Raw genomic sequence first — 15,561 nt, 5'->3', positions numbered from 1 at the left:
CGGGAGTGGGGTTGGGGGTGAGTGGGCAAGGTGAAATGAGAATCCAACAAATTGGTCTTGAGTGTCAGATGTACACTTTTTAAGCCATCAGTATCTAAATGTATAGTTGGAGTACATTTAATCAATAAATAAAGTGATGAGAGTCTATTACAGGGCACCAAAAGGACTGGCCTGAGAACAAATCAGTATCATCTTCTAATCTGTATCTTCTTAATCTCCATGTTCCTTCTTTTATAATTTATCTCTACTGACATTTTTGATTTCTTTTCCTTCTTAGATGTACAGGTCTTGAAAGAATTTTAGCCACATCGGCTGCAGTTTCTCACAACACCTGTGTTCAAGCACACTCTGTTGATCAGATCTTCAGGGGAAGAACCATTACAGCCTGCTCAGATCTCTCAAGCCCTACTTGGCAAACAGGGTTCTTCAACCGGTCTTTTGAAGCAAGTTGTACCTACTGTCTTGACCACTGTGTGACCTTCTCCCTTCCTTCTGATTCCTGTGGGTCTATCCTGCTGAGCTGAGAGCTGGACCAGGAGTTACTGTCCTGTCCTCTCTTCTTTGCAACCTACAGGCAGTTCAGACTTCCAGCTTTTTCACAAGCCTCCTTTCTGCCACTGAGCCATAAGCCCACTCCATTTGTCAATATTCCAATAGAGTCTCACTTGCACTGTGTTCTGTGATTCTTTATTATAAGCAAGACTGGGCTATTACTCCAGTACCCTTCAGTTTCTGTGTCATTGCAAATCATAGGCAGCAACAAACTGTAGAAGTAGTACTTTGAGAGATGAGCTTGTGAGTTTGATGTTCAAGTGACATAATTACACTGTTTTTCCAGAGGTGGTTCCTCCCCTTTGTTCCTCCCCTTGCCATGACGTGGCTTGAGGCTATTTATGTAGAATAAGGAAAGCCCTAATTCACTTTGTAGTTGATCACTTGGGTACTATTAATTCTGCTAAATTTATAGGGTTTTTTTGCTTCTTCCCACTGGAGATCTTTCTAATCAGTCTTGCTGGGTACATTGAAGAACCTTTTTGACTAAGGGACTTCATCTTTTCAAATTACAGGTTCCATTACAGCTTATAGAAAGCGTTGAATGCCGAGATATATTTCAGCTTCATTTGACTTGCAAAGACTGCAAAGTTATAAGGTACGTTTGTGCAGCTTGTTTTGTGTGGAAAATGTTTTTTAAAGAATGAAGGGGCCAGGGTTGTGGCTCAGTGGTAGAGTGCTTGCCTATCATGGGTGAGGCACTGGGTTCATTCCCCAGCACAACGTAAAAACAAACAAACAAACAAAATAAAGATATTGTGTCCATCTACACCTTAAAAAATGAATATATGGTTTGGTAAACGTGGCAAAATATCTTCTTGAAAGTAAGCACTGTTAGGAATATTTTCTGAGTAGTTCCTACAATATTTTTTTGAATATTTTGCTTATGTTGACAAATGCTTTATTTTTCATTTGGAAATAATTTCAAGTTTTTTAAAGTGCAAAAATAAAAACAGCATAAAAGGTGAATAGTACAACAGGTGAACAACAGAGTCACCTGTAGTTAACACTTTACCCCAGTTTGCTTTATCATTCCCAGAACACTTCTGAGTATTATGATGTGTGTGTGTTTTGGTGGGGGGGGGAGTGTGGGAGGGGAGGAGAGTTTCCTGAACAAATTGAGAGTAAATGACCTAAACATGATTCTAATCCCAAAATACTTTAGAGTGCTTTCTTAAGAATAGGGATGTTTTCTTCCATAACCATGGTATCATTCTCAACATCACAGTTTTACATTGGTAATACTGTTATCCAGACTACTATCCATGTTCCCTTTTTTAAAAAAAATTTAGTTGTAAGTGGACACAATGCCTTTATTTTTATCAATTTATTTTTATGTGGTGCTGAGGATAGAGACCAGTCCCTCACCCGTACTAGGCGAGCGCTCTGCTACTGAGCCACAACCCCAGCCCCAAATCCATGTTCCAATTTTGATAGTTGACCCACCTCATTCAGTGTGGGAATCCAGTGTAGCTCAGATAATAAATACATTTAGTTGCCATAATTCAATAGCCTTCTTTTAATCTGGAACATTTTCCACAACAGCCTTTCCTTGTCTTTTGTGACATCTACATTTTGAAGAATATGGTCTTTTCTTTTAATAGAATGTTTGTTATTTTGTGTTTGTCCTAGGTTTCATCGAGATTAAATTGATGTTATACATTCCCAGCTGGAATACTGTGTATTCAGTTGGAATTTTGTATTGTGTCCTTTTCAGGGCATTATTGTGTTACATCCAGAGGTGAACAGTCTACTTGTCCCTCATTGGTGAATTTTGATTATTTCAATCAAGCCGTCATCTGATTTCTGTGTAATTTCTATATTTTCTTCCTTACAACTAATATAGTCTAGGGAAACACTCTGAGAAAATGTCTTGCTTCTCATCAAAACTTCTCCATAAATTTACCACTCATTGATTATTTTTATCTCATCTAATTTTAACTATAATGGTTGCAGAATGATATCTGAAATGTGCCTTTTAAATTTAGTAGCTCTAGAAATTTTAAATTCTGAACATGTTTATTTTATCCCTTTGACCTGTTTTGAGATACCAATAAGCATTGTATGTCAGCATGTCGATGAGTCAGATTGATTGGGACAAGGAAGAGGTATAAATGCTGTGCTTACTAGTTTTCAAGTAAATATTGAAGTTGCATGTTAGCCAGTGAGATTTGGTTTACTTATGATGATAGTGACTATCATTCACAGTTTTACAAAGTTTGCTTATTAATTACTCAGTCTTAAACCTCAAATACTTAATTGCTAAAAAAACAGTTTGCATTTATTATTTTAACTTCGTAATTGTACATAACGAAAATTGCAATTGATAAGATAGAATTTGTTTTGTTCTGTGCATGTTCACAGCTGAAAATTTCAATGTAATCTGTCTTATTTGTATCCAGACATGCTGATTTGTCCTCATTGCTAAACAGACAAATTTTGATTACTCCCTAGCTGGCTAAAAGTAGTATTTGTGTTTTGTTTTGTTTTTTTAACCTTAGCCTAAAATGTCATAACAAACTAAAAGGACTCTTCAAAATATATTTCTTGAAAGGGACAACCATAATACTGATTGAAGAAGTAGAATGAAATCTCATTCTGAAAGACAATAACTGCAATTTTATTTTAATTATTATAATTAATCCTTATAAGGAGAAGTTTCATTAGATTATCAGATTTTCCAATGTCCAGCTCTCGTCTTTTTTTAATATTTATTTACTTTTTAGGTGTAGATGGACACAACACAATGCCTTTATTTTTATGTGGTGCTAGGATCGAACCTGGGTCCCGCCCGTGCGAGGCGAGCACTCTACCGCTGAGCCACAATCCCAGCCCCAAGCTCTCATCTTTTTGATATTTTGCACTGCTGGCTAAAAATTTTTGGAACTGTTTTTTTATTATAAACAGTAGTGAATATGTAAATGATTGCCTTTGATGCTTTCTGTTCAGTTAGTACTTCACTATAAATAGACACTCTCAAAATGGTGCCTTTTCTTAGATTTCATAGTCAGCTGTCATCTGATTATATTCATACTTGTTTGACTTTACAAAGGTGTCAGTTCTCAACCTTTGAACAGTGTCAAGATTGGCTTAATCGACTGAACAATGCAATCCGATCACCTGCTAAAATAGAAGATCTCTTCTCATTTGCATACCATGCTTGGTGCATGGAGGTCTATGCCAGTGAAAAAGAGCAACATGGAGACCTGTGCAGACCAGGTAACCCTTTCTAAAATGGGGCTGGAGGTAACCTTAATACAAAATGGGGGGTCTTAGTACTCTTATATTCCAATCAATGTATATTTTATGGATCATAGCAGGTGCCTATTTTCTTCTAATCCTTTTAAGAACATATTGTTGTCAGGGGAAGGGAAGAATAAAAGATTTGGTATTGTGTTCTATACCTAAAAGCAACTATAATAAGGTTCATGGGTATTATGGAATCCCATTTGAAGGGAGTTGTGAGTTTTGTGTATAAGTTTGGGAAGACTTCACATTAAAATGACTTTTGAGCCGGGTGAGGTAGCACACACCTGTAATGTGACTCAGATGACTGAAGCAGGAGGATCATGAGTTGAAAGCCAGCCTCAGCAGCTTAGTGAGGCCCTAAGGAACTCAGGGAGATCTTGCCTCTAAACAAAATATAAAAAAGGTCTGAGGATGTGGCTCAGTGGTTAAGGACCCCTGGGTTCAATCCCCAGTCCAAAAAAAAAGGCTTTTGAGTAGGCTTTGAAGGTTGAATAGGTGCTCATTGATTAGAGAATGGGGAACATTAGAGGGCAAGTAGCATGAATAGAGGTACACAGGTTTGAGAATAGGGAATACAAAATAGCTTTTTGCTCTCATAGAATTTTCAAGGCATAAATTAGCAGTAGTTTCCTCTTTCTGCCCAAAGATGAAGAAACAAGAAATCCAGAAAGGCAAATTTGTCTTCCTCACTGACAAATACAGAAACGCTGAGCCAGTACTAAAACCCAGATTTCCTGAATCCTCATATAGTCCTTGTCTCTTCCAGTTTCTTTCTCCCTCTGATGGGGCTTTGACCAAGATCATGTTATTTCTCTGCATGCAGTTTTCTGTAAATGTTATGCTCCCATAAGTGGAACTTTGCTGGTCCAACAACAACTCTTCAGTGTGTCTTGAATTTAAAAGCAGTGGAAAGTTGTAAGCTCCCTTACTTTTGGGACTTTTTTCTTTAAACCTGAAGTTTTAATACTGAATCTTCAATTTTCGGTGTCTGCCCTGGTCATTTAAAACATTTGAGGCTAAAGGGTCTATGTTTATATTACTTTGTATCCTGACCCATCAATGATGGAAGGGAAGCTTTTGGTTCAGATTCTTGTCCTGTTTAATCAAAAGGCTTATGACAAACATAAGCCTTGTCTTACTTTAAATAGATGTTTGATATATACTTTTGCTTGATTCTTATGACTTCATCAATCAGGCAGGATAGGTTGGTATCCTTGTTTTAGGAGCCAAAGAAATGGAGACTCAGAAAAAGGAAAGAAACACAAGAAATGGGGAGCTTAAAGGTAAAACCTGTTGCCATGTTCTCCTACTAGTCAGTAAGCAAGGTAGGACTTAAAACCAGTCCTCAGTTATTGAAAGCCAAGGTGTGGGGTGCTATGGCTACCTAGTGTGAAGAACAGAGGTACCTACCCTCATGGAGCCTCAGGGGCAGCCTCAGAATCCAAAGTCTACTGAGCCTTTCTAGGCTAGTGGAACCCAGTCATTCACAAGAAACAGTCCCCACCTTGAAATTTTCTTACTTTCCTTTCTTGATAGGTGCCCCCCCTCTTTTTCCTGTTTTTCATTTTTCTTGAGATGCTGTCATATTTTAAATTTATTTTTGGATTTGTTTATGGCTCTTTTCAAGTTTGGAGGATTTTAATGGTAAAGTTTACAGGAAACAAACTGTACAAATCTTATGTGTTATGTTTTCTGAGTTTTTAATCATTGCCTCTTATTTATGAAATTTTTAGTTTCCATCATCTCCTAGGATAATAAATTTATTTAAGAGTGCATCATACTTCATAATGTTATATAAGAATTGTGATTTGTTTAGGATCCCTAACTCTAAAGAGACATTTCCCAATTTGGGGTTGTCAGCTTTTGTCAATAAGGCTTACTTTCTTCTGTCCTTTGCTTTCACTGAAAAGTCCTCATTTAAAAAAAATAAATTTAGTCATCAATGAACCTTTATTTAGTTTATTTATTTAGATGTGGTTCTGAGAATTGAATCCAGTGCTTCACACGTGCTAGGCAAACACTCTACACTGAACCATAACCCCAGCCCCAAGTCCTCATCTTTTTTAAGAAGATTTATTTATTCCCTTGATACTTTCAGTTTCTTTTGTATTTAAGCCAACTCTTAGGGTATTCCTAACATGTGCTAAGTCAGAACCCCACTCTTTTTAATTATGGGTGGCTTTGCCTTAAGAGGGGTCCCCAAGTTCTTCTCTTCCTGATAATGTCTGGTTTCTTGGCCATCAGGACTTAGAGATATCTACAGTGTCCTCTGTCTTCCCACAGGCTTATTATACATGTAAGTGGTAAAGTTCTGATTTTGGAGTTCGAAAACCTGAATTTAAACCTATAATATTTATTTGAAAATAATATCAGATAAGTCATTCATCCTTTCTGCACTTGGGTCTCCTTTGTTCTTCAAACTGGGATATTCATACTCTTCCTGTTCGTACTGATTCAGCTGGATGTCCTAAAGAGCAAATCTTTTAATGCTACAGAGTTCAGTTCAGTAAATGTTTTGGGTGCCTCCTATGAGCAATGCTTGTGAAGACTCTTTGAAAGTTATGCAACTTACAAGGTAATGCTGTCATAACCAATGTTGGAGATTCTCTGAGTAAAGGTTACACTTTGTTCCTTCCCAAGACACAGGGTCCGTGCTGAAATCAACCTGCCCCTCTCACATGGAATGTTATTGTATTTTAGTGACCTTAAGTGTGTTGTATTATGGCTTTTGTCCTTTTATGTATTTTCACTATGGACTACAGAAGAAAAATTTGCTTTCAATAAGAAACAGAATACTCGTGGTATTTTTAAAAGCCAGTTCACCTAGTTCTCCTGTCTCCACCCACTATTGTTGAGTGTTGGTTGTGGCTACAGCATTCATTACTCACCGTTTATGAGCATACCAGACAGCCACATTCTAAGAAGTCATCTGAAAGGTGAGACAACACTTGAGATTTTTTAAAGTGATGCCTTTGTATAATCTGCCTCAATATGTGAGATCACAAGCATAGCCTGAGAGGTAATAGTCTTTCAGCAGTTAATAAAGCCTTTTATCAGTTCTTTGCACCTAGCTTGTTAAGAATAGAATGTATCAGAGAGGAGGAAAATGGCCAAAACACACGATTATCTTGGTACTAATATAAATTTTAGTTAAGCCAACGATACTGTGGCCATAACTCTAGGTCTTAAATCAGCTTTGGAAAAAGTCTTAGCATTGCTATTGGAGTTCAGTGGTGAAACCTGTAAAAGTTTTTACCAAACCCTTGATTCTGTCCTTAGCCCCATCTCACACTTTATACAAGGAGTGGATTCAAAGCTTTAGCTTCTCTCCCATGTCTTTCAGCTTCCTGCTCCTCACTGCAGCTGGCTTCTCGGTGATGGCTCTGTATTAGAGCATTAGTCTAGAGTCTTTTGACAGATGATTGGGCAGTTCAACTACTAGTTTAGCATCAGGTGAGAAATGCCCATTAAGTGCCTCTTGTTTTTCCATTAACAGCATATAAGTCTCAGTCTTATCCAGGCTTGAATACAGCCCAGGAAGTATGTACCTAGAGGACTCTCTGGGATCTCTGTACATATAAAAGGGTGATTCTTCCCTCCACATTTGAAGATTTGGAGATGTAGTTTTTACCCCTCTGAGTCTGGTAGGGTTTGCTTCCTCACATGCTGGGTAAGAGCCTATCTCTTTTATCCTAGGCCTTTGACATGTGTGTATTGCGGGTTTTAATACCTAGTACCATCCAATGAGCTAGATTTTGGGGGGAAGAATTTTTTTGAATGTAGATTGATTCTGTGATTATGATAGAGGGAACTTATTTTTTAAAGTAAGTTTTATCTCCAGTGAAACGAAAAATGTTGGATTGTCTATAATTGTGGTATAAGAAATACTAAGCATTAACAAGAGACAGATCCCCATTTGGGAGTGAAGGAAGCAGACGGGATGAGTTGAAATGGAAATATAAAGTCAAACAAAAACCTTATGGTCACAGTATTTAAAATAAGTTCTGATATTTCAATGTATACAATGTTGAATAAATTAAGACATGGGAATGCTGAGGTAGAAATTCTTATGAGGAATATAATATGTTTTATTCACTTTTCTGGCTAAATAAACATAGTGAATATTTAACACAAATTTCAAAAGCTGAATTACTCTTGTCTATAAGATCTGCTGTTAATTTCTTTTTTTTATTTTTATGTGGTGCTGAGGATTGAACGAGGCAAGTGCTCTGCTACTAGCCACAACCCCAGCCCAGATTTTTTTTAAAAAAGCATTCACTAATAGGTCATGAAATCAAATTGTAAAGAAATGAATTAAAATGAGAAATGTCAAAATGCATCACACACATGGTAAGGGTATTGTTTGTGAAAATCTTTCAAAAATATAAATGTAAAAATATTTTAAACTGTGTTGTGATGTAAACATCAATGTAATTCATATTGTGGGTCATGATAGTCAGTTTCAAAGATTGTGAAGATCACTGATTTATAGGATAACATAAAATAACAAATTTTCTATGGTCATTAATCAGTATTTATTTTTCTGTGTGAAGATCAGAATTTTGTGCTCTGGATGGTGATTCTAAGCCCTTCTTTAACTATTGGTTCTATGTGGCAAATTGTTGCTAGTAGTTATAGTAGGTTATTGCCAGTGATTGTTTTTAAATCACAAGATCTTTATGTTGGCTAAGATGGAGAGATTAATGTAAAACATCCTTAATAAAGGTATTTTTGCCTTTGCAATATTTTGGACCTGTTACCAGGAAGAAGGAGAAAATCTTTTCTTTCATTACTGAATTTGGAAGTTGCCAGTTTTACAGCCTTTAGATTTTGATTTTTGAATGAAAGGCTTCCTGTTTTGTTCTTCATGGTCAATATTCCTTGCAATTTGTTGACAGATGGCACCCCATTTGGATAGCTTCTTTTTCCTATTTGGAAGCCTACTACATTGCTTCTAAAACTTTTCCAAATGGAGCAGATTCAGCTATTATTTCTCTCTGCATCTCTAACATCATCTTTTTATAGTTCTCCTTCAGGAAACACATAATACCTAGTCTAAGCTCAAGAAAAGCAGTTTAAATGGGAAGTAGTTTTATAGAATTGTCCTTCATTCAAGTAATTGCTGTTTGCTATTCTGTAATTCCTCTCCCAGGGAGAGGAAAGCTTTATGCTTTGATCATCAAAGCAGTCTGTTTTGTGCTTTTATTTGTCATTGTGATTTCTTTCAGCCCTCACTAGCACTTATTTTACAACCTGTAACACCAGGTTGTGTATGTTAGGGGTCTGCTAATGTTTTTGTTTTTGCTTTAATAATTTTATTTCTCTAGCAAATGTGTTTTTAGGGAAGAAGATATTTCAGACTTACTGACTTTTATGTTAGGTTCATTTTTACCTTTATTGTTATCATATGAGGAAAAAAGCCAAATTCATCAGGGCAAAGTAGCCAGATTTTACCTATTTTTGGGTACTAGGAATTGAAACCAGAGGCATTTTACCATTGAGCTATACCCCTGGCGTTTTTTGATTTTCATTTTGAGACAGGGTCTCCTTAAGTTGCTTACAGCCTTGCTAAGTTGCTGAGGCTGGTCTTGAACTTGGGATCCTCCTGTCTTAGCCTCCCAAGTTTCTGTAATAACAGATGTGTGCCACTGAGCCCAGCAATCACTTTAGTTTAGTATTGTGTTTCCTGGTGCATTTGGGTAATGGCAATTGGGATTCCATGACTACTACTGTAGTTCTGTAATCTCAAAGTCTCTAAAAACCAAAAGGCTTCTCTTACTGTTCAATGAGTTGACCTGACCTGATCTGAGCTGACAGGAAACTACTTGTAGCTTTATTAATCCCACGAGGTATGAATTACCCATGTAGTTCACTGAGGGGGAAAAAAATTCAGCAGGGCATGGTGGTGCATGGCTATAATCCCAGCAGCTCTGGAGGCTGAGGCAGGAGGATTGCAAGTTCAAAGCCAGCCTCAGCAAAAGCAAGGCCCTAAGCAACTCAGTGAGACCCTTTCTCTAAAGAAAACACAAAATAGGGCTGGGGATGTGGCTTAATGGCTGAGTGTCCCCGAGTTCAATCCCTGGTATACAAAAAGAAAAAAAGTATCAATGCTTTATTAGCTCCTGTTGAGATCATGAACCTAAGAGTATAATATATGCACCATCTTAAAATTCAGAAAATTCTCAAGTTCTGAAATGAGACACAGTAGGTTTCAAATGAAGTATTGTAGATCATTATTATTCCTGGTGATCTTGTTAATTAATTTTATTTATTATGTCACTCTGAGTGTGGAAGTATGAAAGTGACCAGTATGGTCAAAAGAAGGAACATGTGCTTTGGGGCCAGAGAGATAAGCCATAATTAATCTGTCAGTCTGTTTGTTCTCTGTAAAATGAGCTATGTACTGTTGCCCTCATAGTTGATATTAGAGATTACATAAGTCAAATCTTGCTCAAAATTAAATTTCTTTCCTTTTTCTTTATAAAAATCTTAACTTGGACTTATTTGTACAATTCCTGTCTTTTAACATATTTTTAACTGTAATGGAACAAGGTAACCATGCTTTTATTCTGTTTTGCAAAATGATATTCATTTTTTCCTTTCTGCTGTCTGTGGTCCCTAGGGGAGCATGTAACGTCAAGATTTAAGAATGAAGTGGAGCGAATGGGTTTTGATATGAACAACGCCTGGAGGATTTCTAACATCAATGAGAAATATAAGTGAGTTATATGGGTCCCTGTAAACTGTGTTTGACAACCAACACCTTTGCAGAAACCCCAATTCTCATGTGGAAGAACACTTGAACCCAGAATTTGCTTTGAAATGGTTTTATTTATTAAGTGTAACTATACGATCATCAAAGTACTTCTTGAGCCTTTCATTCTGTTGCTTCCACTGGAGTGGAAAGTGATCCGGGAATCTTCCTTTCTATCCCTCCAGGCCTCTGTTGTTTTTGCACATGCATGTCTAGATCATATTGTGTGTACCTGTAGGTAAGCATTATTCTCATCCTCACTTGGCATCACATGAGAATTAGGATCAATGAAAAGCAGTGACAAAACCTTCAGAAACTAGTTTTTGTGACTGTAATTTCATTCTAAATCTTACGAAATGGACACAAGTAATATTCTGGTCTTTTAGTATGTTGATATAAAAGTTACTTCATAATCATAATCATTTCCCCATTAAATATTCATGTAATAATTATTAAATATTTAGCTATTACTTGTTTTCTTGAAACAGGTAAGTGCTTTGGTGGGGAGAAGACAATTAACTACTGTGATTTCAGTTATCTGAGTTTCTGTAAAACAAAATTGTCCAGAAAATATAAATTAATATATCCTTTTCTTAAGTTTCCTTGCAGCACTAATCATCCTTTGGTTCTTTGAGCTGCCTCACTTTATGATAGCTATTTTCCTGGTCTATTTGTGTCTGACCATCACAGTATTTCATTTTTCATTGAAAAAACTATAGCTTTTTACTGTATACAGCTTTTTAAAAAAATATATTTTTAGTACTAGATGGACACAATACCTGTATTTATTTATCTTTATGTTGTGCTGAGGATTGAACCCAGGGCCTCACACATGCACTCTACCACTGAGCCACAACCCCACCCCTGTATACAGCTCTTAATATGGACCTCACCCATGGAGTTAAAAGCCTGGGTGTTGTGAAGAATCACAGTCTGCAGATCTGTCTGTCATATCTTTACTTATTCTCAGTGACAAGTCACAGCAGAGAAGGAGAGTGAAGACTGGAGAAGGGAGAGCCTTAGAACCCGAGATTACTATAGGCTTTGCTGATTATAACCCCCCTTTTCTAAAATGGAATTGCTTACTCAGAGTGAGCAGCTAGTACTTGCATAAGGGCTGACTTCCGGATAATGTAGTACCTAAAGGACATTAACATAATGTTCAGAAAAATTGGTGCGTCAGAAACCTGAATTAAGCTAGGCACAGAGGCATATGCCTATAATCCCAGTGGCTTGTGAGCCTGAGGCAGGAGGATTGCCGAGTTCAAGGCCAGCCTCAGCAAAAGCGAGGTGCTAAGCAACCCTGTCTCTCAATAAAAGAAAAAAGGGCTGGGGATGGGACTCAGTGGTTGAGTGCCCCTGAGTTCAATCCTGGGTACTGCGCATGAATGCGTGCGAGCATTTTAAAGCTCCTATATTGGTCATTAGAAAAATAATAGGTTCATTATACATTGTGCAGGTCTCTCTCTCTCTCTCTCTCTCTCTCTCTCTCTCTATCTCACACACACACACACACACACACACACACAAAATTAATTATTTAAAAACAAAATCCCTAATATGGATTTAAAAAATTAACTTCTTGTCTTTGAGTCTACTAGTTCCACTCTAAAATCAGTCTTTGGGTCATTGTAAAGTTCTATAAAAGGAAGAATGAGAGCCAAATCTCTTGAGTTTAAAACAGAATGAAAGGAATGAAACTCATGGTTAGAATATTAATCATGATCATTGTGTCCCAGGCTAAATTTATGGGGTAGGTGTTAGAAAGTTTGTATAGCTGCTCTTGATCATAGCTGTTTTCTTAGTTTAGTGGCTTTTTAATTCGTGATACTTTTGTCTTCTGGAAATTAAGAAAATGATTATCATAAGGAGAAGGGTGCAAAGTGATCAAAATCCCCAATTCCCAATCCAGTGCATTTTTCTATTTCTTCCTCTAATGCATAGAATAGTTTAGAGTAGAGGGTGGTGGAGGTGGTAGAGTTTGTGTGTGTTAAGATGTGGATTAAAGTCTGTGGCAAGCTTCGCTGTTAAAAAGGAAGATTGGGTTACCCGCAGAGAGAGACTGTCCTGTAAATACAAACCTATCAGAAACACAGCTTCCTGTGACACCAGCTTGACTGGCATGCACCTAACGTCTTCTCTTAAAAAAAAAAAAAAAGATTTTTTTTCTTCTTGAATATAATTTGTTATGAAGTGTGTTTTATAGACATTATGATTATTAGCTCATTCACATTACTAACTTAGCTCTCAAGGAGACTGAGTGTGCACCTACACTGGCATGTGGTATTGTTTCTTTATACTCAAGGCTGCTCCTGTTACCTGTAATTAGGACAATCTGTTTGGTTCAAATCAAAGAATGAATTACTCATAAGAGGTCTTTGGAAACTTGAAATTGTGAACCTTTATCCTTTTTCACATTTCCTTCAACAAAAGTCTGAATGACTAAAGGTCTGTTAGAGGTGAACCCCCTCCCCCAATAATTGGGTCTTGTGTAGATAAAAATTACCTATGTATTTGTTACAACAGAGAATTATGGTAAATAAGGAGAGTGCCCCTCAACTCCCCTACATCTTGCTTTCTTGGATAGATTGCCAGATTCTCAAAGGTAACATCAAAAGCAACAATCCAAGAGATATATAAGCAAACATTTATCGTGCTTCATTCTATTGAGACCAAAACTCAACTCACGCCTCCTTGCCTTTTAAGTGGTTTTGTAATAGCATGATCAGAATCTCTGTGTTGGCTCACCTAGTGTCTTTCCCTCCCTTCCCCATCCCCCTTTTCATCTTTCTTATTAGGTTATGTGGTGTAGTTATCCACAAGAGCTCATAGTGCCTGCCTGGATCACTGATAAAGAGCTAGAAAGTGTAGCAAGCTTCAGGTCCTGGAAATGTATCCCTGCCGTTGTCTACAGGTAAGTGTAAGCTGGATTAGCCCCAGCTTTGGTTGGTGCTACTGCTCATTCGTTACTTGTGGTCTGCTGTCTCTGCTGTTGCTAATCTAGGGAGGGAATGGTTCAGAGAACTTTCCAGGCGAGTCTGTGCTTCCTTATTGCTAAAGCTGCTTTTCTAGTAACACACTGATAATGCATCCTGTGCATTAGCTGGTGATTCAGTTGACACTGATGAGAAAATTTTAATAGAAAAGCAGACGGACTTGTTATTTCAAGATCCTTCCTAGTTCATTCTGTGAGAAGATCATGTGCTGGTACTGCATTTAGCTTTAGATATTAGCAGGGCTTTTGGATTGAGAGAGGTGAGTCCTAGAAAATGAGTCTTGAGAATAGTGTTGAATCATCTGTGATTATCTTTGTGATTGACACTTTAGCATGAGGAAGAATTTTGTTTTGAGAGAGAGCATTTAGAGAAAAAGGGTGGGGCTGAACTTGGTTGAAGATTTCAAATATCCAAGCTGTGAGAACCAAGGAATGCAAGTTCTAGAAGGAGATGGTAGAATGGTGATGGAGTACAAGTTTTGGAGACACAGACTGGAGGTCAAGCCTATTCTGACATTCTTTGCTGTGCCCTTGAGTAAGTCTCCTAGCTGACCCCAGTCTTTTCCTAATGAGAAGAAGGGGAATGATAGATAGGTCTTACTTTGCAGATGTACTGTGACATCTGAATGAGGGCCTATAAACACTGGGCTGCTTCTTTAAGAAATGTTTGGAGCAGATTGTAGATTGTATACTTGAACCCTGCTTTTCTAATTCAGTGACTATCTCAGTTTTTACACTATCATGTTAAAATTTCTAGGAAGTAATGATTACATCCTATAGCATTCTCCATTTCATTTTTCCATTTTACAGACTAATTGGTCCAAGTCAATGGATTAGTTAGAAACTCTCTGATGCCAGGAGGCATTCCACTGAAATATCGAGGTTGTAGGAAGGGATTTCTCTCCTTGTGGAGATCTTATGGAGATAACCAGATTTTCATTTAGTTCATTGAAGGCAAATTCTGATGCTCACCCTGAGTACAGATGGAAAGATGTTTGCTATGGCTCAGCAGAACCCATTAAGTTTTCAATCTCAGTTTTCATCACTCTTATTTTCAGACAGTCCTAAAATAGTAGGTCACCAAATTTACCTATCACTCAAGTGGTAAGGATGACACAAGAATTGGAGAGCAGTAAAAACTGAAGGGATTTATGACTCTTAATCAATGATCACTCCCATTAGAATGGGGAAAGCAGCCAGCCACTGCTCTGGCCAGCAACTGCTTTAGATCAGGCATTTGCAAGGATTGCTGGCTTTGAACATAAGGGGGAAGTACTCTCATTTTCTAAGTTAAAGGCTGTGATTGAATCTCCCTTTTGGCAGAGAAGCCTAAGAATACTAGTTGAAGAAAAACTAGAGTGTAATAAAAATAAGAAGCCTTTTTTCTTTTCTAAAATTTGTTCTAGAGGGCATGAACTCTAGGGCTTTTTTCCCTTTGTAGAGACCATAAAGTATATATACAAGTGAAAACTCTTAATTATAGTTTTTCAGAGAAAGTCTCTCAAAAGATTATAAATGAAAGTTCATGGTATAGCTTTTGTAAATCCAGATAGGTTTTCTGGAACTGGTTGTTTTGTCTCAGAACATATATCTTTTTAAAATATATATATTTTAGTTTTAGTTGGACACAATACCTTTATTTTATTTATTTATTTTTATGTGGTGCTGAGAATGGAACCTAGCAGCTTGCTCATGGTAAGCAAGTGCTCTACTGCTGAGCCACAACCCCAGCCCCAGAACATATATCTTTTTTTTTTTTTTTTTTAATGAATTGACCTTGTTTATTTGGCAATAGATTTTGATATTTCTTTTCTGTTAACTTGTTATGGTTGATTTAAATTTAACTTATGTTGAATATTATATAAAATACAAAATTTAGATTAAAACTACCGTTTTGGAATCTTGCTTAAAAATAAAATTGTAATTTCTCCTTTATATTTAGTGTTGAAACAGTAAAATTAGATGAAGGTTAATTTTAAAGCATCATAAACCTTCTAATTCTTTACTATTT

At 37.0% G+C, this 15,561-nt stretch overlaps 1 protein-coding gene across 1 annotated transcript in view; it reads left to right on the top strand.

The window, feature by feature from the left end:
- The window catches only part of LOC107154500 (myotubularin-related protein 3-like), a 70,157-nt gene that overhangs the window by 30,134 nt on the left and 24,462 nt on the right, over positions 1-15,561 (top strand). Inside the window, 3 exon segments of the mRNA XM_048784907.1 lie at positions 1,068-1,150; positions 3,605-3,771; positions 10,424-10,520. Of these exon segments, the coding sequence (XP_048640864.1) occupies positions 1,068-1,150; positions 3,605-3,771; positions 10,424-10,520 (347 nt within the window).

The sequence above is a fragment of the Marmota marmota genome, unplaced genomic scaffold, assembly GCF_001458135.2.
Source record: "Marmota marmota marmota unplaced genomic scaffold, marMar, whole genome shotgun sequence".
NCBI lineage: Eukaryota > Metazoa > Chordata > Mammalia > Rodentia > Sciuridae > Marmota > Marmota marmota.
This window is presented reverse-complemented; position numbering and strand designations above follow the sequence as displayed.